At 47.4% G+C, this 24795-nt stretch overlaps 2 protein-coding genes across 2 annotated transcripts in view; both read left to right on the forward strand.

Moving 5' to 3' along the window:
- Nucleotides 1-24795, forward strand: part of LOC140702031 (uncharacterized) — a 51317-nt gene that overhangs the window by 23553 nt on the left and 2969 nt on the right. The window lies entirely within an intron of this gene.
- Nucleotides 4463-10562, forward strand: LOC144584246 (uncharacterized). Its single transcript, XM_078379957.1, has 9 exons — nucleotides 4463-4482; nucleotides 5835-6180; nucleotides 6381-6512; nucleotides 6951-7030; nucleotides 7347-7452; nucleotides 7556-7651; nucleotides 7765-7914; nucleotides 8007-8079; nucleotides 8193-10562. The coding sequence occupies exons 1-9, from the start codon at nucleotides 4463-4465 to the stop codon at nucleotides 8237-8239; spliced, it is 1050 nt and encodes a 349-aa protein (XP_078236083.1). The 3' UTR covers nucleotides 8240-10562.

Below are 24795 nucleotides of genomic sequence, written 5' to 3' on the forward strand. Positions count from 1 at the left end.
ACAAATGCTAGGATTCTTGGGATGAGGCCTTGTGTTCCTTATATCAGTTCAGGCCCTTGTTTGGTCTGAGGGCCTGCAAAGCACGCAGCTGAGGAGAAACATGTCAATTATTTTATTTTTCTCCGCAGAGGGGAAGCCTGAGCTCCTCGGAGGGCAAAATCGGGCCCAAGGCTTTCTTGGGGAAAGCAGGCCCAAAGCCCTCCGGGGCTGCCCCTCCCTGATTGGCTGTCCCTTCTCTCCGGCCATTGTGACCCGTCCGGCCTTCTTGACCGTGCCGGAGGCTGGAGGGCCTCATTGCGTGGCTGCCTGTCCTAGTGACCAGTGCACTAGGACTGGAGGAGCCAAGCGTCTGCCCAAGCGAGGCCAAAATTTATTTTGGACTCCTTGGGCAACCACATCGGTGAAGGAGCGAAAATGTAAGTAGATTTCTGGGTCTCCTCCCTCAAGGTTGGGCCCTTCATTCGGGTGGGGGGATGGCTGTGGGGAGGTCAGAGGGGGGTTTTGTTTTGTTTTGGATTTTATTTGTATTTTATTTGCGAAGGCTTTCACGGCCGGGATCTAATGGTTGTTCTGCTGTTGTTTTTTTCGGGCTCTTTGGCCGTGTTCTGACGGTTGTTCTTCTTCCTGACGTTTCGCCAGTCTCTGTGGCCATGGGCCTCTTCAGAGGACCGCAACCTGCGCTCTGGTGTAGTTGGCTTGGGAGTGCAGTATTTATGGCTGTGAGATAGGCTTTTGTCTTTTTCCTGTAGATGTGTAAATAGTGTGTATTGTTGTGGGTGTCTTGTCGTGCTAAGGGGAAGAGACTATCTGTTCCTGTGGTTGATGGGTGTCATTAGCGGGTCTTTTGTGTGTCGTGGTCCCCTGTCCTTGTGGGTGGGTAGAGATTGTTGACCTTTTGCACGTATTCTGTTTGATCGCTGGGAGCCACGTTTTGTGGAGCTTCATACCATACAAACACCCCAAACCCTTCCCCCCCCTTTGAGGACAGAGATTCAGACCTCATTGCATCCCAACCTTTCCAAATTCCAGACAGCATTGAAAGCAAAAAGAGAAAAAAGAAAAAACAAAGCCCAACAATCCTTTTGCCCTGTCTTCAGACCTGTCCCTGGGCCCAAACGTGTATTAAGTTCCCACTTGGTTTTGGATAGTCTCCTGGTGGATCTCCTAGTGCTTCTGACAATGGATCTAGTTCTGTAATGTCCAACAGCTTCTTCAGGAACTCCTCCATGGTAGGTATGTCTTCCCTTTCCCATTTTTGGGCCCAGAGTAACCTTGCTGCTACCAATATATACATCAAACAATATTTGGTTTTCTTATCAGTAATTTCTGGCATAATATTTAATAGTGCTATTTCTGGTTTAAAATTTAATTTCTTTTGAATGATTCCTTTTATTATTTCCCACAACTGTAACCAATAAACCCTGGCTTTTTCACATGACCACCACGTATGGTAATAAGTTCCTACCTTTTTTTTTTTACATTTCCAACAGTTATTGCTGCTACCTTCTGACATATTTTTCCAGTTTTATAGGAGTATAATGCCATCTGTAAAATATTTTGAGGATATTTTCTCTTAGATTTACTGGCTTAATCATTTTATAACAGTCTTTCCACATCATCACCCAGTGATCAATATCAATATTATAACCAAAATCACTTGCCCATTTTATCATTGTCTCCTTTACCCTCTCGTCCTCCAGTTCATATTCCAATAAGTATGTATACATTTTCTTTATTGTTTTCTCATCAGCATAGATTCACAGTTCATCTACCTGTACTTCACCTTCAAAAAAGCCCAAATTTCTATCTTTTCTATATCTTGATTCTAATTTATTCAATGCCCACCAATCTGTTGCCACCCCTAGTTCCTCTAATTCTTGCTTACTTTTTATATTTTGTTCTCTGTTATGTAATTCTTTATAGGTTAACAACATCCCTTTGTGATACAGTAAGTCCTTTTTAAAAAACTTTTCTGTTGTATCCACTGTTTGTATTCTTTTCTTTGTATCAATAGTTTTAGGAGGGCCTCTTTTGTGACCTGGTCTTCTGCTCTCAGGTATTCCTGCCATGTCTCATTTACTAATTGTTTTGCTGCCTTACAGCTTTGGTTGAACCAAGGTTTGGATTGGTTATATGATTTCTGAAGGTTCCTGCTATATGAGTGGCTAAGATGTGGATTTAGCTGTTGTAAGAGAATTTCATATGTATCTATAGGATTCTGGTGGACTGTCTGGCTTCCTACTGGATTAAAGGCATCAATCAGATTTTTCGAGGTTAAAAACTGCTTTACATTTTGTGCCAGTTTAGGTGACCATCTTACTCGGCAACCCACTCTTTCCAATGCTGTGATTTCAGTCTGATAGCTTGGTTCTGTGTCTATATTGGTATGGTGAGTGTTGTGTATATTTTAACTTTTTTTTTTGGAGTGCTGTTGTCCAATTTTATCTTGGGGAAGAGCATCTCATTTCGTTGCACCCACTTGTGAGTGCAATGACAATAAATTTCTTATGTCTATGTCTTATGTCTTAGATTTCTAATGTTTAGGTGAAAACTTAGATGTAGGGACAAATGATCCCCCTCCATGTAACGCAGTACTTGGAGAGTTTCAACCACGGAAAGGAGCTCTCTGCACACCAGGATGTAGTCAATTGTACTAGCTTTGGATGCTGCCATAAATGTGTATTTTCCTGGCGTATCACCTGTGATTGTGCCATTTAAAACTGAGAGGCCCAATCTGTAAGCAAATTTGCACAGACAGGCCTGAGCAAAGTTTGCACGTTGATCTTTAGATGCCCTCTCCTGACTCAGGGTCCCCACATTATCATTTCTTATATTGGCTATCATCTTAAATTTGGTTCCCAGATAGTCGTCATCTGGTCCCATACGGGCGTTTAGATCCCCACCAGCCAGGACCAAAGCATCCGGGTGTTCCATGATAAGCTCTCTTACATAATTTTCAAGGTCTGTCCAATTTCCTTCTGTTTCTGCTTTTCTAGATGTAGGAGGTAAATATATGTTAATGATCAATAGGGTTTTCATACTTCCTGTAAGTACTACTGCCATGGCCAGCTGTCTCAAGGGGGGGTTTCATCGTAGATTTCACTTTCAGAGCCGTTGATACCAGAATGCTCAGTCCCCCCTTCAGTCTCCCTGGTCCGCGCCCTGGAATTGCCTTTACGATGAAAGAGTTGAAACCATCTAGTATTATATCTTTGTCAGACCATGTTTCTTGCAAAAGAATGATGTCATATTTGCTGCGAAAGAAAGGAGTATCATGGGTATGAGAGATACATCTGGTCCAGCCTGCCACATTCCATGATAAAAGTTCAACTTTAGATGCAGATTTTGGGTTGCTTTCTGGGGCACAACGCCATACTTGAGTGTCTGGTGCCCCATTTAGCTCCTGAATGATCAGTTCTTCTGCCTTTGAAGTCATTTCCCCTCTTGTGGCAGAGAGAGTTTTAATGGGCTGAGTGGAAGGAGGGAGCCAATTCCTCCCTAGCTGGCTGGCTTGCTTCTTGTTTGGAAAAGCAAGCCATGCGGCCAGGGAGAAATTGGCTCCCTCCTTTCACCCGACACAGGGTCCTCTTCACGCTGAGCTGAGCTCAGCTGGCGCGAAGGGGACTCACCGTCGGGTGGAAGGAGGGAGCCGATTCCTCCCTGGCCAGCTGGCTTGGTAGAGCAGGCCGGGCCCCTGGCCGCTCGCCCCCGGCCGCACAGAACCAGCCAGGGGCTGGGAGGCTAGAGCAGGCCGGGCCCCTGGCTGCTCGCCCCCGGCCAAGTGGAGCCAGCAGAGGGCAGGGAGGCTAGAGCAGGCCGGGCCCCTGGCCGCTCGCCCCCGGCCAAGTGGAGCCAGTAGAGGGCCGGGAGGCTAGAGCAGGTCAGGCCCCTGGCCGCTCGCCCCCGGCCAAGTGGAGCCAGCAGAGGGCCGGGAGGCTAGAGCAGGTCAGGCCCCTGGCCGCTCGCCCCCGGCCAAGTGGAGCCAGCAGAGGGCCGGGAGGCTAGAGCAGGCTGTGCCCCTGACCGCTCGCCCCCGGCCAAGTGGAGCCAGCAGAGGGCCGGGAGGCTAGAGCAGGTCAGGCCCCTGGCCGCTCGCCCCCGGCCAAGTGGAGCCAGCAGAGGGCCGGGAGGCTAGAGCAGGCCGTGCCCCTGGCCGCTCGCCCCCGGCCAAGTGGAGCCAGCAGAGGGCCGGGAGGCTAGAGCAGGTCAGGCCCCTGGCCGCTCACCCCCGGCCACGTGGAGCCAGCAGGGTGCCGGGAGGCTTCGGACCGGTAAGTCCTTTTTAAAAATACATTTATGTGTGGGTTTTGGAGGGTGGGTTTGGACTGGGGGGTTATTTTTCTGTGGTTAGTGTGTGTGTGTGTGTGTTTTCAGTCCCAACGTGGGACTTGCTCTTTTATTTTTATTTTTGTTTTTTTTTGTTGTTGTTTTTTAAATGCTGGACCGGATTAATTCCGTTCCCATGCATTTCAATGGGAAATGGTAGGTCAATTTATGAACTTTCTGGGGTACCAACCTGCTCCCAGAACGGATTAAGTGGTGTTATTTCCTTCTGTTTTCTTCCCAGGCTTCAGTTGTTTTAATTTTGCGATACAGAGGCAGGAAGTATTTCTAATTTCTCTCGGCAGCTCCAGTGGTCATTATCTCTGTATTTACTTTTGCCAAGGTTAAAATCATGTCTCCAGCCAGAGTAAAATAGGAGCTTCAGCTAAACAAAAGCGATAAAAACATATAAAATTAGATAAAATAAAGATAAAATCACCGCTGCTTAGCCATGAGCGTGCTGCCTGGCTGAGCCGGAACCGGAAGTAACATCATAAACTCCCAGTTGACATTATCAAAGGCTTTCTCTGCGTCTAGGAAAATTAGCATCATCTGCTTTCCTGGATGTAGTTCATAATATTCTAAAATGTCTATTATTGTCCTTATGTTTGATGACAATTTCCTTTTAGGGAGGAAACCTGTTTGGTCTTTATGTATTATTTCTCCCAATATTTCCTTTAATCTTGAGGCTCTATTGGTTGTGAAGATCTTATAATCCACATTTAGTAGAGAGATTGGTCTGTAATTCTTGATTTTGTTCTTTTCAGTCCCCTCTTTATGCCTTAATGAGATGTGTGCCTCTTTCCATGTATTTGGTACTACTCCCTTGGACTCAATATCTTCCCACTTTTCTGTTTTTTTCCATGCCTCTTGAATCTCCTCCATTGTGATTGATGTGTTTAATTTCTCAAGTTGTTGGGAGTCAAGCCTCCATTTTGGAGATTTATTCAAATACTCCATTTGTTTCTCCTGCTCTACTTCTCTTATAGAGGCCAGCATAGAATTTCTTTTTCAATCTCCTTTTGCGTATAGATTTCCTTCTCTTCCTTATCCAATATTTCCGTAATTCTTGTTTTTTCTCTCTCTCTTTTTATTCTATATGCTAACCATCTTCCTGGCTTATTTGCGGCCAATCTGTTTCCAGTCCCAATTCAAAGGGCGGCTTTTTCCCTAGAATGCCCTACAAAGATTTAGTCCAAGATGTCTCCAAGGCCCCCCCCCCCACTCTCTCTCCCTTTCTGACCTGGTTAAGATCTTCAGGAGAAGCCTCTCCTTTGGCCCCTCCGTCTTCACATTGGGTGGGGACGCGAAAGAGAGGGACTTCTCTGCCATTCCCCCCAAGACTTTGGAACTCCCCCCCCCAAGTAAAGGCCAAGATGGCCCCATCTTTCCTAGATCTTTGGTCCAGGCAGAGAAGTTATCTCTCCCGCATTCGCCCCACTGTCTACCCACAGAGGTCAGGTGGGCACTCCAAGCCCTCATTCCTGTCTCCTCTTCTTCCGTTCTTCTAGGTTATCCAGGCTAAGAAGCCTCTTTGGGAGAAAGGACCAAGCTGAAGGGCAGAGACCGAGGAAGCTATGGGAGAGGCTGCCCTGCTTCGGGAGGAAGAGGAAGGTCCACCCTGCTGGCGAGCAGAACACCGGAGGCCTCCCCAAGGCTGCCAATGTCACCAAGGCAGTTGGGGAGCGCAGACCTTCCTCCCGATGCTCCCTGGAAGCATCGAAGGATTCCTCCTCCGAGGACAGCCTCATGAGGTGCTCCCTTACAGCATCCATGTGCTCCTCGCTGGATTCGCAGGCCATCGATGATCTGCCAGGGTGGGTCATCGAGCTCGCCATGGCCAGCAGGAGACAGCAGGTACAGCCCTCCTAGGAATCCCCCCTCGGGGATCCCAGGGTGTGGGAGGGGAAGGGGAAAGCCTCTCCTGACCTTCCCCTCTCCTCCAGAGCCCTCACGGGGTCTGTCTTTGGGGGAATGTCAGGAAAGGCAGAGAGAGAGAGAGAGAGAGAGAGAGAGCCCCCCAAATAATGGTGACCTTCTCCTCCTCCCACCTCCAGGTTGTCCTTGACGAATACTTTAGTATTCGGTTCTTCAAGGACATTAAAGCCTGCAGCATGGATTCCTTGGCTGCCAACAGGGACGAACTGGCTGTCCCCTATTCCAAGGCAGAGCTGGTTGCTGCGGTCGTGGTGAGTGCTGGCGCCTTCCTTTTCATTTTGGAAGTCGGGGGGGGGGCTGGTGATCCTCCCTGCCAGCCAGGCAGCCCTTTGGGGAGACGCGGCCAGTGCCTTGAATGCCGTGATTCCTAACCTTGGGTGCCAAGGTGTTCTTGGACTACAACTCCCAGAAATCCTGGCCAGCACAGCTAGAAGTGAAGGCTTCTGGGTGTTTGAGTCCCGAAACGCTTGGGCACCCAAGGTTTATAAACCACTGCATTCCTGACTGCCTGGAAAGGATGGAGTTTGAACTCCTGGGGCTTGTGCAAAGGCCTCGGAAGAGAAACGGAGCCATTTCACCGCCTGGAAAGGGAGGACAGCAGAGGATGGGTATCCGAATGGGGCAGGAGGCCTTCCCCTGAAAGCCTCGGGGGACTGACCCTCCTCCTCTCCCTCCTTGATCTCTTTTAGGAGCTGATGGAGGAGCACCAGCCAGAACCCACGCCCAGCGACCTCCTGCCTTGGGCCATGGTTGCTGTCTACCAGCTGAGGTAGGTCTTCTGGGGTGGGGTGGGGGCTGGGACACCGGGTTGGGGGGGCAAAGGATTAGCAGATGGTTGGGGGTGGTGAGGCAGAGGGAAGGGCAGGAAGGCGAGACACTAGAAGAGCAAGGGGTGAAGGGTCCTGGGTGGGTGAAGGGCGGGGGAATTAGTGGGGGGGGAGAGAACATAGGGAGCCCCATGGGGTGGCCAGCCCTCACGCCCTGCCAAAGAGCTGGTCTGCTGGAGCACCCTCTCCCACCAGTTGTAGGACGATCTTCCCTCCCTCCCAGCCCCCCCTCTCTCACTTTCCTTTTCCTCTCCACAGCAAAATGCAGCCAAGGACCCCGAAGGACCTGGAGGCCCGCTTCCTTCGCTTGGCCCTCCGTGCGTTGACCATCCTGGAGGAGCCAAGCCAGGATCCGAAGGGAGAGGTCAGTCCTTGGCTTCCTTCCAGCCCCTTTTCCTTCCTTCCTTGGAAGGGGCTCCTGAGAAATCAAGGGGAAGCTCAACAAAGGCACCTTCCTTCTCTTGCAGGAGGCCTTCAGGAACGCCACCAAGATGGGAGAACATCTCCTTCGGGGGCTGATAGAGGAGGACCCGAGCAGAGACCACCTGCTTTCCATCGTGGAGGTCAGGACAAAGGCTGCTTGCCTGGGAGGAAGAGGAAGGGGCTGAATAACACGCACACACACACCTAAAACTAACTCCCTCGGCCCCCCCCAACCCTCTCTCTTTTTTTCTAGGTGTTCGGGGAGCTGTTTCCAGAGGAGAAAGCCATCTTCCTGGAGACTGCCCGGCAGGGACTCCCCCTGCCCGCTCCCCCCACCTCCAACCCTGGGCTCCTCCTCTTCCATTCCTTAATTGGAATGGCAAACGACCTGTTGGGGGCAGAGGTAAGTTGCCCGAATGACTTTGGGCTGGTCCCTTTGGGAAAGGGTGAAAAGGAAACCTCTGACGGTGAGTAAGCCTTCTTGTCTCTCTCCAGGTCTGGATGAGCGAGGCCGAGCACGGCAGCGCAAACCAGCCGGCGGCGCTCCAGGGCCTCCAGGCCTATCCAGGTAAGGGATCCTCTCCGGCAGCCCATCTGGCAGGATAGCTCGGTGAGTATTTTGATGATGCCTCTGTGCAATTATTAAGCTCTTCTAACAAGGTCCCCCTCTTCTCCACGCAGACGATCTCCTCATCGAAGAACTTGAAGATGAGGAAGCCAGTTGGTGAGCACCTCGGAGCCCCCTCCAGATGCGGCCACCCAAATACATGCAGAGAACACCAGCCTTCTTGAGGAGAAGGAGAAATGGCTCAGCGCAGAGAAGGGCCACCGGACAGAAAGCGGAGATCACCTTCCCTTCTCTCCTTCCTGATGCCAAGGTGAAGCCTGAAGAGCGAAACCTCTCGCGTGAAGACTGTGACTCAGACCACAAAACAAAAACAAAAACCAAAAAAACCATCGGTCTCCAAGCCTGAAAGGAAGAAAATGGAAGAGACGCGGATTGACAAAAGCCAAAGCAAAAGCCATCAGATGAGAGAGGACCCACATCAGAACAGCATTTCACGCCTCAGATCCACTGAAGATTGCTAAAGTGGGGCCATGGAGCTGGGAGCGGCACAAGGCCTAATGCCAACAGGTTCCACCCCCTCGTTCATGCCGGAATCCATTTAAATTATCCGCTAGTTTTTCAAATGGCCCTGTTTGCCAAACATCATTGCCTGCCCCTTCCCAGATGCTGTGGCACATGTTGTGGCAGATGCTACACATCACTGCTGCCCTGGTGATTTTTCAAAAGGAGACCATCCTCACCACCTCAAATTGTTTTTTAAAAAATTTTAAATATAAAAAAAAATATGTTATTCTCTTTAAAAAATATATAGGTTACAACCTTTAATTTTATAAGTGATAATATTAATCAACTAGGTTTTATAGAATATTTTATTAAATTCAATTTCATTATACTCAGGATTCTATATTTTAAAAATTGTTCTTAAAAAGTAAAAAATATTTAAAATTGTTATAAAAATTAGCCCATAGTGTGTCATTATACAAACTTTTCTCTTTAAAAAAAATTAAAAAAAGAAAAAAATATATGTTATTCTCTTTACAAATATATATAGGTTACAATCTTTAATTTTATGCTATAGTATTAATCAACTAAGTTTTATAGAATATTTTATTCAATTCAATTTCATTATACTCATGATTTTATATTTTAAAAATTGTTCTTAAAAAGTAAAAAATATTTAAAAGTGTTATAAAAATTAGCCCATAGTGTGTCATTATACAAACTTTTCTCTTTAAAAAAAATTAAAAAAGAAAAAAAATATGTTATTCTCTTTAAAAAAATATATAGGTTACAATCTTTAATTTTACGCGATAGTATTAATCAGCTAAGTTTTATAGAATATTTTATTCAATTCAATTTCATTATACTCATGGTTCTATATTTTAAAAATTGTTCTTAAAAGGGAAAAAATATTAAAAATTGTTATAAAAATTAGGAAACAGGGGTAAATTACCCCAAATGGGGTAAAAATGAAAATCCTGGGGGTAATGGGGATGGCCACTGCAGGCATTTTACCCCCAGGCAAGGAGGCCCCCTTCCCACCCCGCCTCCCCTGAGCTCATGGCCAGTGGACCTGCCAGCCCTCTCCAAGGACGCGCTTTCCCAGTGGTGTGGCAGGTCCAGACTGGCTGCCTGGACGGTGGCCACAGGTCCCGGGCGAGCACAGAAGGGGCAGGTGTCGGCCATGGACAGCAAGAGCCAAGGGGGGGGGTTATGTCAATGTAAATAAATTTGGGGGTGTTTAGGTAAAAAGGTTCCCTCACCCCTGATCTAATGGTTGTTGTGGGTTCTTTGGGCTCTTTGGCCGTGTTCTGAAGGTTGTTCTTCCTAACATCTCACCAGTTTCTGTGGCCAGCATCTTCAGAGGGACAGGAGTAGCGCTCTGTGCTCTGGTGCAGTTTGTTTGGGGGTTGAATATTTATAGCTGCGGGATCAGCTTTTGTCCTTTTTAGGAGATGGGTGACTATGGTGATCAGTGTGTTTTTGTTGCGGGTGCATTGTTGTGATAAGGAGGAGAGATTATCTGTCCCTGTGATGGATGGGTGTTGTTAGCTGGTCTTTTTTGTGCAATCATCCCTAGTGCTTGTGGCTGTGTAGAGTTTGTTGACCTTTTGTAGGCTGTACATTTCAGTGCTGGGAGCCAAGCTTTGTTGAGTTTTAAAATCGTCATGATTTTTGGTGTTGTCCAGCATTTCAGTATTTTGAAATAGAATTTCCTGTCCAGTTTGTTTTAGGGCATGTTCAGCTACTGCCGATTTTTCCAGTTGTTTTAGTTTGCAGTGTCTCTCATTTTCTTTGATTGTAGTGTGGATGCTTCATTTTATGGTTCCAATATATACCTGGCCACAACTGCAAGGTATCCAGTATACTCCTGCAGTGGTGAGGAGTCCCTTATGTTCTTTGCTGACCGTAACATTGGTTGTATTTTTGTGGTGGGCTTGAATACCGTTTGTAGGTTGTGTTTTTTCAAAAGTTTCCCCATGCGGTCCGTGACCCCTCTTAGGTATGGCAGAAAGAATTTATTTGTGGGTGGCTGTTTTTCATCTTCAGTTTGGTGTTGTTTTCTTAGTTTGATGGCACTTGTGGTTTCATTTTCGAAGTACAGTGGTGCCTCGCAGAATGGTCGCTCCGTAGAGTGACGAATCCGTGCAACGGTGCTGTTTTTGCGATCGCAAAAGCGATCGCGAAACGGCACCTAGATAGGGCATGAATCACAGAGCAAACGGCGGTAAGCAGTTCGCTTACCGACCTTCGCTTTGCGACCCGCCGATCAGCTGTTCCGCGGCTTCAAAATGACCGCCGGAACAGCTGAAAGGGCGGGGCGCAGCGTTTTCGCGCCCTTCGTAAGCAAGGGGAGGACGCGAAAACGCTGCCGGAACAGCCAAAATGGCTGCGCGCAGCATTTTCGCGCCCTCCCCTCGCTTACCAAGGGCACGAAAACGCTGCACCCGGCCCTTTCGGCTGTTCCGGCGGCCATTTTGGACCCGCCGGACAGCTGATCGCAGCGTTTTCGCACCCTCGTTCATCGAGGGGAGGGCGCTTAAATGACTACCAGCATCGTTGAACAGTGAGTATTCAGCCCAATTGGAACGCATTAAACACTGTTTAATGCGTTCCAATTGGTTTTCTTGCCCCGTTCAACGATGCTTTCACACAGCGAGGGTTAATCTGGAACGGATTAACTTCGCTGTGCGAGGCACCACTGTAGCTGTTTGCCTGTAGGGCCCAATTCAGATGGTTGAGTTCAGTGCTAAGAGCTTCACAGTTCCGATTTGCACGGTCCACCATTGTTTTGATTATGCTTCTCTTTTGCTATGGGTGGTGGTTGGAGTTTTTGTGTAGGTACCTGTCTGTGTGGGTGGGTTTTCCTTAGACCTTGTGTCCCAATAGGTCAGTTTTGCGTACGACCATGCCGTCTAAGAATGGGAGGTGGCCCTCTATTTTTTTTTCCATGGTGAATTGTATATTTGGGTGGATGCTGTTGAGATGGTTTAGAAATTCTTCCAATTTTTCTTCACCATGGCTCCAAATAGCTGGTTGTTAGGCAGTGTTGGAAAAGGGCCTTGATGTGCTCTGGAAAGATCTGCTGGAGGAGTGTCAGAGTGACCTTATTAGTACCTTAGTGAACAGAGATGCTACATGAAAGCTGATCAGTCTTTTTTGCAGGGTTGAGTTTTAGGGTGCTGATCTTGCTTAGGAAATGTTCTGAGTCTTTGATGAAGGATGAGGTTTCTCCAATGTGGCTCTGCAGGAGGGTGGCTAGGTATTTGGCTAATTCATATGCTGGGGAGCCGATGGCACTTACAATGGGCCTGAGTGGGATTGGGTCCTTATGGATTTTGGAGAGTCCATATAGTCTTGGTGGGAGGGCCAACTCCCGTTCATAGATGTCATGGTCGTACGCAAAACTGACCTCCTATTGGGGTACAAGGTCTACAGAAAACCCACCTACACAGACCAGTATCTAAACAAAAAATCCAACCACCACCCACAGCAAAAAAGGGCATAATGAAAACACTGGTAGACCGTGCAAATCGGAACTTTGAAGATGATTCCACAGCTATAAATACTCAACTGCCCAAAAACTGCACCAGAGCACAGAGTGCCAATCCTGTCCTCTGAAGATGAGGACAGAGACTGGCAAAATTGTTAGGAACACCAACCTAGGTTAGGAAGAGTGGTCGAGTAGACCAGATGGGGGTGGTATAAATCAAATAAATAAATAAATAAATAAATAAATAAATAAACAAATAAATAAATAAATAAATAAATAAATAAAAATTAAATAAATAAATAAATAAATAAATAAATAAATAAATAAAACGTTCAGAACACGATCAAAGAGCCCGAAGAACCCACAACAACCACCAAAAAAATAAATAAATAAACAACAGAGCAAACCCCATCAGAAGGCACTGGAGCTTTTTAAAAATGACCAAAAATAAACAACAGAGGAAGCCCCATCGGAAGGCGCTGGGGCTTAAAACAAACAAACAAAAAACCCAAAAAATTTACAACAGAGCAAGCCCCATCGGAAGGTGCTGGGCTTAAAATAATAACCACAAATAAACAATAGAGCAAGCCCCTCTCAGTACACCAATTTTTCAGGGAAAGACTTCCTGTATGGCCTGCAAATGAACTAATCTTAACTGTGAAATCAAAACCCATATCCCTGATTATTTTGTCTTGCTTCATACCAATTTGCCTATAAAGCTGTCACGACAGCCAACAATATAGGGGCAAGGAGACTTCCTTGCGGAATACCCCAAGAGCCTAGCAACGTTCTGGACATTGGCTGTTCCACGCTATCAGAGGCTTTTAAAATGTCCAATGAGGATCTTCCTGTTTTCATTTTTTGCTCAGTTATTTCATTGCAAATCATTTCTCCTCTCAATGGGCCAGACGGCAGGCTAAGTGGCCAGCCGATCACACCCAAAGTCACAGGGGTTGTTGTGAGCCTGGTGCACTAATTCTATGCATTCGTTTGTTTCCATGCCCAGACGATGTATTCTTCCGTGGTATATTGGAGAGATTATGAGGCAAAAGAAAGAGTTGCATTTAATAGCTTCCATTTCTAAAATATTGTTCTGATGTGTCTCCCTCACATCTCATCAACGTTGACATCATTGCTACCTAGACAAACCACAGAGGAAATGCTGCGGAATTGGGACGGTCTCATTCACTTGATTTCCTGTCTCCTCCTTGACTATCCTCAAGCTGCCATCGAGGATTGTGAATGCCAATTTCCTCTCCCGTCTCTACTGACTCCTGTGTGATGACCTGCCATGAATCGGTTTGGGGAAACCAGAGTTCCCGAGCGTGACTTCCCAAGGAAAGGATGATTTTTTCCTGCTCTGTTATCAAATCCTCTTCCATTTTGGCGTTTACCGAGTCCCTCCACTTAACTCTCGGGAGCAAAGTGCCATCTACAGACTCTACTTATTTGGCAACAGCTCACACCTTGATCTTTCCAAAAGACATTTTGTTCAGTGCATTTTTTGAAATGCATGGACAGAACTTCCAGACGTTCTCATTTTCTACCCAACCTTCAGGGAACCCAACGTTTCTACCAATAATGGGTTCTATTTGGCTGAGTCACAGAAAAAGCATATGGACTAAAGAAAGAAAAACCATAGTTAATAACAAGAAGTGAAGAAATCCAGATCTCATGTTATAGCCTCTTGGGGAAAAAAAAAGAAGCCTTCCTAGTTCAAATAATGTCTTATGCTAGATAATTTTGGTGGCTCTTCATGGCTAGGTTTCCTTTCACCATTTAATATTCATGGTATTGAACACAAAATCAATTTTATCTTTTCCATTTTCATTTAAATGCTGAAGAGACTTTCAACTGATCATTTTCAGCAAAACGACCATTGTGGCCTTTTCATCATGACTTTTGTCTTGTGTAGGCAACACATCTACTCCAATGGAGAGAAAACTGGTGTTTTTCTGCTCAGAGCTAGAACATTTCTCCAATGACTCTCAGAAGCTATTGGTTAACTGCATTTTTTAAAAACATCTATCAATATTTGGGTGCCCATGCTGGAAAATCTCTTCCTCGGTCTCAACACAAAGACGTGGGTCAACAGCTCTTCAAGCGGTCCCAGGTCCCCATGCTGAGTTGTCAGCATGCATGCCTAATGCTTCCAAGAATTGTGTGTGTGTTTTTTCTTAATCCTGGTGATGGCCTTCTGGATAGGTCATCTATTCAGAGTCTTCTGTGCAGCCCATCCCTCCTGGTTGGTGGATCTTCTGCATGGATGAGAACTCCCGTTTCTTGAGCAGCACAGAAGGTATAGTTTGGCTTGAATCGGATGGGGGGTAGAATGGCTGGGTGTGGGTTTAGGTTTAGGTTGAGCATTGGGGTTCCGGCTAGGGCTGTTGCTAGGGTTTCATTCAGACTGGGATGGGGTGAGTTTGACTGAGGAGCTTCTCTAATGCGGAAACTCTTTGAGCAGAGTTTTTCAAGCTTTTTCGAGTCACATCCTTATTATAGACTTTATATGCTCTGCACCTTTCTTTGGTCTATACCAGCTCCACAATTAATTGAAAGTGTTTGCAGCAGTGTCCTCCTAATAAAGGGAGAAAGTCTGTTACTTTGTTTAACCCACGAGGTACTAGGGTGTTCAATTTAAGGATCCAGTCAATTTGACCTCATGGGTTAAACGAACTGCATGTTGTCAAGTCAATTCTGATCAGATGGCAACCTTTCCAGTGAACTCCTGGAGCAAGAGACGTAGGTAACAAGGAGCTCAGAAGCAGATCAATTTAAATTCCAATAGAACACAGATCCCAGAATGAACCACATATTTTTCAGTATGGTCACACTTTTTGTTTTCAAACATGACATCTGGACTTATTCCTAAACTTCCTGATTCTGTTTTCTAGTTTTCTTTGCGCTGACTGCTTTGGTGACCTTTCAAGTCAGATTTCATGAATTCTTGGAACGGGCGACTGAAACTCTTCCTGAGAGATGGTCCTTTTTCCTGAGCTGTGCAACCGGTGGTCTCTGTTTTGCAAGAAGTGAAGGGAAGGGGTCTCTCTCCTCAGTCATCACCTGCTTCCATTGCCCATCTTTATCCAGCGGAAGCAGTTCCTTTATGTCGGAACGCTGACAAGACAACCTACTGCTGCTCTAGGCTGTAGCTTCTGGGCGTGACCGCACATGCCGCCTGAAACTACAACCACGGGGTCTCCGGGCCTCCTATACCTCTTCCCTCCCACCCCACGTCTCCAAAGAAGGATCATCAAGATGCCACAGGACAATTCCAATGTTGTATCCATTTCTCCATGAAATTGGTGGCACCATCAGCTGTGGTTCATGACCCTGTGATCTCCGGACCTGGGATTTCTTCGCCTCCCACGGATGCCACATTTCTTGTTACTGGACCACGATCGGATCTTCCATTCAGATCTCCAAACGTTACGCCTCACGGCCTGGAAGATACGTCCTCAGTGGCCCAATTATTGGGGGAAAGCCTGAAAGCTTTCCACAACTATTCTATCTATTTGCAAGTGGAAATCCTTCTCCCAATGTGCATTATCCCATAACTCCTGCATTGCGCCAATGAGCTTGGATGCTGCTCCTGCTCTCCTCCTCTGCCTCTTCAAGCAGGATCTCTTCCACTATGCTTTCAAAGTATGTATCGCTGCCAGAATTGCACATTTGCTTCAAAATGCGGACTCTGCCTTTGTCATCCGGCACTCCACTCTCAAAAACTTCCTAGAAGGGCTGCAGAACATTCTCCACTTGCAGAGACCAACAGATCTCCAATGATCCCTTCAGCTGGTCCTCCACTGGGTAGCATAAAGGCTAGCATTTGGACTGCTAGCAACAAAACTGAAAAGACTTTTATCCCTCAAAACCCTTTTCCTGGCGGCTATTACACCAGCTCACAGAGCCATTGAGCTGGCAGACCTCCAAGTGGATCCTCCTTTTCTACAACTCCATCCTGACAAAGTAATTCTTTACCAGGATCTTACATGACGTCCTAAGGTCATGTCTGACTTTTATATATATTTCCTTGCGACAGCACATCCCGCCTGAAACTACAACCACGGGGTCTCCGGGCCTCTTATACTTATTTCTCCCACCACGCGTCTCCAAAGAAGGATCATCAAGATCCCACAGGACAATTCCAATGTTGTATCCATTTCTCCATGAAATTGGTGGCACCATCAGCTGTGGTTCATGACCCTATGATCTCCGGACCTGGGATTTCTTCGCCTCCCACGGATGCCACATTTCCTGTTACTGGACCACGACAGGATCTTCCATTCAGATCTCCAAACGTTACGCCTCACGGCCTGGAAGATACGTCCTCAGTGGCCCAATTATTGGGGGAAAGCCTGAAAGCTTTCCACAACTATTCTATCTATTTGCAAGTGGAAATCCTTCTCCCAATGTGCATTATCCCATAACTCCTCCATTGCGCCAATGAGCTTGGATGCTGCTCCTGCTCTCCTCCTCTGCCTCTTCAAGCAGGATCTCTTCCTCTATGCTTTCAAAGTATGTATCGCTGCCAGAACTGCACATTTACCTCAAAATGTGGATTCTGCCTTTGTCTTCTGGCACCCCACTCTCAAAAACTTCCTAGAAGGGCTGCAGAACATTCTCCACTTGCAGAGACCAACAGATCTCCAATGATCCCTTCAGCTGGTCCTCCACTGGGTAGCATAAAGGCTAGCATTTGGACTGCTAGCAACAAAACTGAAAAGACTTTTATCCCTCAAAACCCTTTTCCTGGCTGCTATTACACCAGCTCACAGAGCCATTGAGCTGGCAGACCTCCAAGTGGATCCTCCTTTTCTACAACTCCATCCTGACAAAGTAATTCTTTACCAGGATCTTACATGACGTCCTAAGGTCATGTCTGACTTTTATATATATTTCCTTGCGACAGCACATCCCGCCTGAAACTACAACCACGGGGTCTCCGGGCCTCTTATACTTATTTCTCCCACCACGCGTCTCCAAAGAAGGATCATCAAGATCCCACAGGACAATTCCAATGTTGTATTCATTTTTCCATGAAATTGGTGGCGCCATCAGCTGTGGTTCACAACCCTATGATCTCCGGAACTGGGATTTCTTCTCCTCCCACGGATGCCACATTTCCTGTTACTGGACCACGACAGGATCTTCCATTCAGATCTCCAAACGTTACACCTCACGGCCCAATTATTGGGGGAAAGCCTGAAAGCTTTCCACAACTATTCTATCTACTTGCAAGTGGAACTCCTTCTCCCAGTGTGCATTATCCCATAACTCCTCCATTGCGCCAATGAGCTTGGATGCTGCTCCTGCTCTCCTCCTCTGCCTCTTCAAGCAGGATCTCTTCCTCTATGCTTTCAAAGTACGTATCGCTGCCAGAACTGCACATTCACCTCAAAATGTGGATTCTGCCTTTGTCTTCTGGCACCCCACTCTCAAAAATGTCCTAGAACGTCTGCAGAACTTTCTCCTCTCGCAGAGACCACCAGATCTCCAATAATCCCTTCAGCTGGTCCTCCACCATGTAGCATACCGGCTAGCATTTGGACTGCTAGCAACGATCCTGGAAAGACTTTTATCCCTCAAAACGCTTTTCCTGGCTGCTATTACACCAGCTCACAGAGCCATTGAGCTGGCAGACCTCCGAGTGGATCCTCCTTTTCTACAACTCCATCCTGACAAAGTAATTCTTTACCAGGATCTTACGTGACTTCCTAAAGTCATGTCTGACTTTTATATATATTTCCTCGTGACAGCACATCCCGCCTGAAACTACAACCACGGGGTCTCCGGGCCTCTTATACCTATTTCTCCCACCACGCGTCTCCAAAGGATCATCAAGATCCCACAGGACAATTCCAATGTTGTATTCATTTTTCCATGAAATTGGTGGCACCATCAGCTGTGGTTCACAACCCTATGATCTCCGGACCTGGGATTTCTTCTCCTCCCACGGATGCCACATTTCCTGTTACTGGACCACGACAGGATCTTCCATTCAGATCTCCAAACGTTATGCCTCACGGCCTGGAAGATACGTTCTCAATGGCCCAATTATTGGGGGAAAGCCTGAAAGCTTTCCACAACTATTCTATCTACTTGCAAGTGGAACTCCTTCTCCCAGTGTGCATTATCCCATAACTCCTCCATTGTGCCAATGAGCTTGGATGCTGCTCCTGCTCTCCTCCTCTGCCTCTTCAAGCAGGATCTCTTCCTCTATGCTTTCAAAGTACGTATCGCTGCCAGAACTGCACATTCACCTGAAAATGTGGATTCTGCCTTTGTCTTCTGGCAACCCCACTCTCAAAAATGTCCTAGAACGTCTGCAGAACTTTCTCCTCTCGCAGAGACCACCAGATCTCCAATAATCCCTTCAGCCGGTCCTCCACCATGTAGCATACCGGCTAGCATTTGGACTGCTAGCAACGATCCTGGAAAGACTTTTATCCCTCAAAACCCTTTTCCTGGCGGCTATTACCCATCATGCTTCTGACCGTCTTCCCTTCACTTTCCAACGACCGAGAACATTCTCTGCAGTCTTTGCATTCTGATGAGCCTTGGCATTTTATACCTCCCGTTACTCTTTTTAAAAAATCGGCCAAGAAGTTTTTGGTGAGCTATCCTGATTCATCTAAAGGTTCTCCAGTTTCCTTTCAAGGGAAAACTGCCTCCAAACCGCCTGGACAGACTCTGCTAGAGCTCTTGCTGCCTCCTCCTTGGCCTTTCTCAGAGCGGCTGACCTAACAGACGTCTGTAAAACAGCCACCTGGGCCACAGCCTCTACCTTTGCTACCCATTCCATGGAGAATTTCCGAGCCAAGGCTATCTTTATTTATTCGACCCTCTCCCTCCAAGTCAGTGAAACTTAAAGAAGACTTGGCATCTCAATTGACCTGGTGAGCCAACGACCACGACGGCTACATCATCAGGACATTCCAAGCTCTACGCTTGTCTTTCCAAATAAAAGGGACACCAGCCCTAGGACCCGGAGGCTCCATTGCAACGACACCTTCATACACCGCCTATGATCCACTACAGAACCACAGCTTCACCTCAACCATTTAGAAAGCCAGGAAAGCGTTCTGTGTGTTTGAAGGCCTCCCAACAGATCACCATGTTCAGGTAGTTACCTACAATCCCACTGTCGTATTTTACATCAACAAGCAATGAGGAACACACTCAGTTTGCCTCTTTTACTCCCCCGCCCCCCCCCCCCGTGGTCCAGCTAAGGAAATGGTATTGCACTCGCCACGTCCTCCTGGTTGCACTCCACGACTCTACAGAACACAGCCGAGCAGACTCCTCCTCTGCAGCCACGAGGGGTGTCTGGAGGACGAAATGTTTCACCTTCTATACTAGAAGCAGTGTACAGAGCCGGTCAACTGACGGCACTCCAGGCAGATCCTCTGTTTCTATAGTTCCATCCTGATAAAGTCACTACTGGACACCAGAGGAACGTTCTCTACAGGTGAGGCTCCCTGGCCACGGGTGGAGAAGGAGCAGCTGGAGGGAGGTCCTAGCAAACACTTGGAGAAGCTCTAGTCATTTCCAAGCAATTCTGTACAGGTGCAGGATGACTCTTTTCTCTGTAGCCCACTGCCTAAATCACTGAGCAATCCAGCCAACTAAAAGAAGCAGAGCAGATCAAATCCTTGTATAATACAGTTGCCAGAATTGCCTGTGGTTATGAAAGGTGTCACACTTTTTGCTCTCAAGAATCCAATCTAAGCAGATTCCTAAACTTTCTGATTCTGTTTCCTAGAGTTTTTCTCATTCTCCAAGAACTATATCCTTCCAGGCCGGCGTCCCAGAGCAACCTATTCAGGCAGAAGGTGAGACCCAGGGGGAGGAATTGAGCTCCTTGGAGGAGGGGGCGGCCGTCCTGGAAGCTGCAATGATGGACCAGAAAGAGAATCCGTGCGTTTCGTCTGACGGTGGAGAGATTCCTAAATGTCCTGATTCTGTTTTCTAGGGTTTAGCTCTTTCACCAAGAGCTCTATCCTTCCAGGCTGGCGTCCCAAAGCGACCTACTCAGGCAGAAGGTGAGACCCAGGGGGAGGAATTGAGCTCCTTGGAGCAGGGGGCGGCCATCCTGGAAACTGCAGTGATGGACCAGAAGGAGAATCCATGTGTTTCGTCTGATGGTGGAGAGATTCCTAAACGTCCTGATTCTGTTTTCTAGGGTTTAGCTGTTTCACCAACAGCTATATCCTCCCAGGCCGGCAGCCCAGAGCGACCTACTCAGGCAGAAGGTGAGACCCAGTGGGAGGAATTGAGCTCCTTGGAGCAGGGGGCAGCCGTCCTGGGAGGTGCAATGATGGACCAGAAGGAGAGTCGGAGCGTTTTGTCTGATAGGGGAGAGATTCCTAAACGTCCTGATTCTGTTTCCTAGGGTTTAGCTCTTTCACCAAGAGCTCTATCCTTCCAGGCTGGCGTCCCAAAGCGACCTACTCAGGCAGAAGGTGAGACCCAGGGGGAGGAATTGAGCTCCTTGGAGCAGGGGGCGGCCATCCTGGAAACTGCAGTGATGGACCAGAAGGAGAATCCGTGCATTTCATCTGATGGTGGAGAGCTTCCTAAACATCCTGATTCTATTTCCTAGGGTTAAGCTGTTTCACGAAGAGCGCTATCCTTCCAGGCCAGCGTCCCAGAGCGACCTACTCAGGCAGAAGGTGAGACCCAGGGGGAGGAATTGAGCTCCTTAGAGCAGGGGGCGGCCGTCCTGGAGCTGCAGTGATGGACCAGAAGGAGAGTCGGAGCGTTTCGTCTGATGGGGGAGAGATTCCTAAACGTCCTGATTCTGTTTTGTAGGGTTTCTCTGTTTCACCAAGAGCTATATCCTTCCAGGCCGGCAGCCCAGAGCGACCTACTCAGGCAGAAGGTGAGACCCAGGGGGAGGAATTGAGCTCCTTGGAGCAGGGGGCGACCGTCCTGGAAGCTGCAATGATGGACCAGAAGGAGAGTCCGCGCGTTTCGTCTGATGGTGGAGAGATTCCTAAACGTCTTGATTCTGTTTCCTAGGGTTTCTCTGTTTCTCCAAGAGCTATATCCTTCCAGGCCCGTGGCTCAGAGTGACCCTCTCAGGTAGAAGGTGAGACCCAGGAAGGGAATTGACCTTGATGGAGCAGTTGGTGGCCGTCCTGGGAGCTGCAATGATGGGCCTTTGTGCTGACCACTTTGGTGATCTTTCGACTCAACTTTGGTGGTTTCGTGGAAACAGCGACTGGAACTCTTTCAGAGAAATGGTCCTTTTTCAAAGTTCCCCCACCCATGGTGTCAGGTGGTGTCAGGTGTGCATCAGGTCAATGTGAGGGGTAAGTCTGCTCTGACATCATTGCTTCCATTTTCCGTCCAGGAGAAGCTGTTATCTGATGTAGGAAGACGTGCAAGTCCCCCAGGGGACCCGAGAGTAGGAACCACTGTTCAAAAGTGGGCATTTCTCCATTTGAGTCTCACCAGAAGCCTGTTTAAGTGCCATCAACAGCAATGCAGACACCAACAGACACGGAGGGTCTTCCCCTTCCTCCTGATCTTTAAAAGCCCAGGCAACAAAGCTGCTCTCCCAGTTGTGTGAAATGCCTGCACCCGAGTGTTTCCTTGGTGTCATTTTTGCTGAATTCACACCAAATACCATTCTCGTTCTTTATTTCCTTTCTCTGGATATATAACCCTTGTTATCGCCAAGGCAGCTTCAATGAACATAACCTGCTGTGAACTGTTCAGAATTCTATTTTTCACAGAGGCCGGTGTAAGTTGAACAATGCCCAGTTTCAGTGTAAGTCCCCACTAGTGATGGAGTCCTTGCTCGTATTCCTCCCCATGGCCCGCGGTGATTAAGGTGTAATGGGCAGAATTCTATTGCTTCCATAAGCCGGTGTCAGTGGAATAATGCGCAGGTCGAAGGTAAGGCCATGTGTGCGAGGCGCGGAGCCGCGGCGGCCGTGAAGCTTTGCGCGCCGACTCGGGAAAGGCGAGTGCATGCGGAGGGCGTCAGGGCCACCTGGGGGCGAGCCGGGCGAGCCTTTCTTTGGTTGCACCTCTCATCTGGAGAGGTTCCTAAACGTCCTGATGATGTTTCATAGGTTTCATAGTGGTTTCAAAAAAAGAGCCCCAGAAATCCGCTCCTTTACCTAAAGCAACTGAGTAGGAACCAGCCGTCCTAAACCATCCAAGACAGTTGGATGATCCAGTGTGGCAAGTTACACGATTATGAAATCTCTGATCTGTACCAGGAACGGAAAGGTGACGGCCAGGAAAATTTATCTCTGTTGCTTGAACTGCAACTGAGAATAGCAGCTGGACCCAGAAGTGTGTGCCTTTTGGGGCCACTTTGTTCTAATGCTTCCGAATCACATCCTATTGCTGGGAAGAGGGGAATGAATAGGTTTGTCCTCTGATATCTTTTATAATGCTTGTCCTTGGCCACATCTTCTATAGTTGCAGCCCATTAATTGATCTTTCCTCTTACCACCCATTCATGCCCTGTTCTGCAGATTTGACCTTGTCCTTCCCTTGCTTTCACGAGACAGCCTTCCTCTCCTGAATACAGATCTTGCCACCCTTTTACCTCTTGAAGGGGATGCGAATCCATTGATGTCCATGAAACTGGCTTCAAAGCAAGTCTGCATAATGTTAGAACGACTCAACCTCAGGTATGTGTGCTTGTGACTAAACTTAGTGGAGCAGGCTCTAAGATAGATATGGAAAAATTCGGTTCTTCTAGATGCTGCTGAATGGCAAATCCCATCGTCCACCGCATTGGCTATCCTGACTGGGGATGATGGGAATTGCAGTCCAGCTAATCCACAGCGTCGCATGTTCTGAGCATTCCTGCTTGTCACAGTCTCTGTTTTCTTACATTTTCTTCCCTCCTTCCCCTTAATGAATGGATTGCAGAATCACAGACAAATGGAATTGAAGGGGCCCAAAAGGCCATCAAGTACAACCCCTGCTCAAGGCAGGAATCCCCATCAAAGCAGGTCAGGTTGTCCAATTTTCTCTTGAATGCCGCCAGCTTTGGAGTGCTCATCACCTCCCAATTTGGTCTTTGGTTCCATTCCCTCAAATAATGCTCTAACGCAGGGGTCACCCAACCGCCAGTCTGTGGCCTTGGAAGCACCAGGCCGCTGGGACAGAGGAGCGGCAAGCAGGAGGTGAGTGGCGAGGGAAGCTCCCCCTCCTGCCAGCGCAGGTGCCTGCGAGGTTCTGAGCTGCTGCCGATCCAACAGGAGTCGGCACTTCTGTGGCCGCTCACCTCCTGCTCCTGGTTGCCATTTCTTTTATGAGCTTGGTTCAAAGCTCAGCCTGAAATTGGCTTCCTGTGGCTTGAGCCCCTTGGTACGTGTCCGGCACTCTGGGATGATGGAGGATGGATCCTGCCCCTCTGCAGGACAGCATTTCAAATATGTGAAAAGTGTTATCATCTCACCCCTCTCTCTTCTTTTCTCAAGGCTACACATGTCCAGTTCTTTCAATCTTTCCTCATTGGCTTGGTTTGAAGAAGTGAATGCATGGATTATTGTAAGTGTTTTACGAAATACTCCGTTTGTCAAGTCATTGCAAGACAGGCTACTAAAGAATAAATAAATATAACTGGCGGTGTTTATTTATAAGGGGATCAAGTTTTTACTTGCTCGTTATTCATTGATTGATTTTCTGGAGTTTGAATGGTGAGCTCTGAACCCTGGCATAAGACGTTGAGTCTCTCTGGCCCGAAGCTGCTTGGGACAGAATGTTAGAGATTTGTTCATGGAGTTCCAGAAAAAGAGAAATCCTTAATTGGCATCCAGAACTGAACTTTGAATTCTCATACAGAGTTATTAGATCTTGGCCACTTTCTGTCAATAACTTCAAAGCAGTGTCATCATTCCAGGAGTTTCCTCTGGAGCACAGGATCATCACGGCCAATAAATTCCTCGAACTAAGATGTTCCCATTCTTGGCTTGGTTTGATCCTTCCAGCAGCACAATGAAGCCATTCCCAAACTCATGGCTTCTCTTGAGCCTACATTCGTCTGGTGAGTAGTACCGAGCACGCTTGTTAAATTCCTCCTGATATTTTGGGAATAGAGGTAGAGAATTATTCAGGAAAGCCAAGGAAAGAATGCGAGGAAAGAACTGAGAGCTGTGCTTTGAAAGGAAGAGGAATAAAGACAAGGTCAGGCATAGACGTTATATCTCTGAGAGCATTCAAAAAATCCTGATGCTGTAAGAAAAGTCCTCTCTTTTGTAGACAGGAAATAATCGCTTATGGAAAAGATTCAAGGAAAGAGGGGAGAGAGAGAAAGAGAAGAGAGAAGTAATCACATTTTAATATTTTTTTAAATTAAAAGTAATTTTTAAGAGATAATTTTTTATTGAGTAGTGAGAAAGGATGGGAACTTGAGTTGTGGAACTTGCTATCAAGTTGGGCTTAAGTCATGCGGGTGACTTGATTCAGGGCTTGTTTTCAATGACTTGGGCCTGACTCCTGACTGGGACCCCCCCTCCCCCCATCCCTCCTTTCATTTCTTGTTTTTAATAGGGACTCAGGCTTGGGACTTGGGACCAAAGGCTTAGACTTGGCCATGAGATCTGGACCCAAAGACTTGCCGACACCTCAGGCCGTGAGGGAAAGCTGTCCTGCTCTCCTCCTCAGCCGTGTTTTTTGAAGAAACTAAATGGGATGCGGAAGGTGGGGGGCAGATAAGAGGAGAAATGATGATCCTGGACAAGTTCTTGGAA

This window comes from Pogona vitticeps, chromosome 9 (genome assembly GCF_051106095.1).
Source record: "Pogona vitticeps strain Pit_001003342236 chromosome 9, PviZW2.1, whole genome shotgun sequence".
NCBI classification, from domain to species: Eukaryota; Metazoa; Chordata; class Lepidosauria; order Squamata; family Agamidae; genus Pogona; species Pogona vitticeps.

Bases quoted from the DNA above. Each gene is read 5' to 3' on its own strand.
- LOC144584246 (XM_078379957.1), top strand. From the start codon at position 4,463: ATGCATTTCAATGGGAAATG. The intron at 6,181-6,380 runs GTACAGCCCTCC...TCCCACCTCCAG, and splicing joins TGGCCAGCAGGAGACAGCAG to GTTGTCCTTGACGAATACTT. The intron at 7,031-7,346 runs GTAGGTCTTCTG...TCCTCTCCACAG, and splicing joins GTTGCTGTCTACCAGCTGAG to CAAAATGCAGCCAAGGACCC.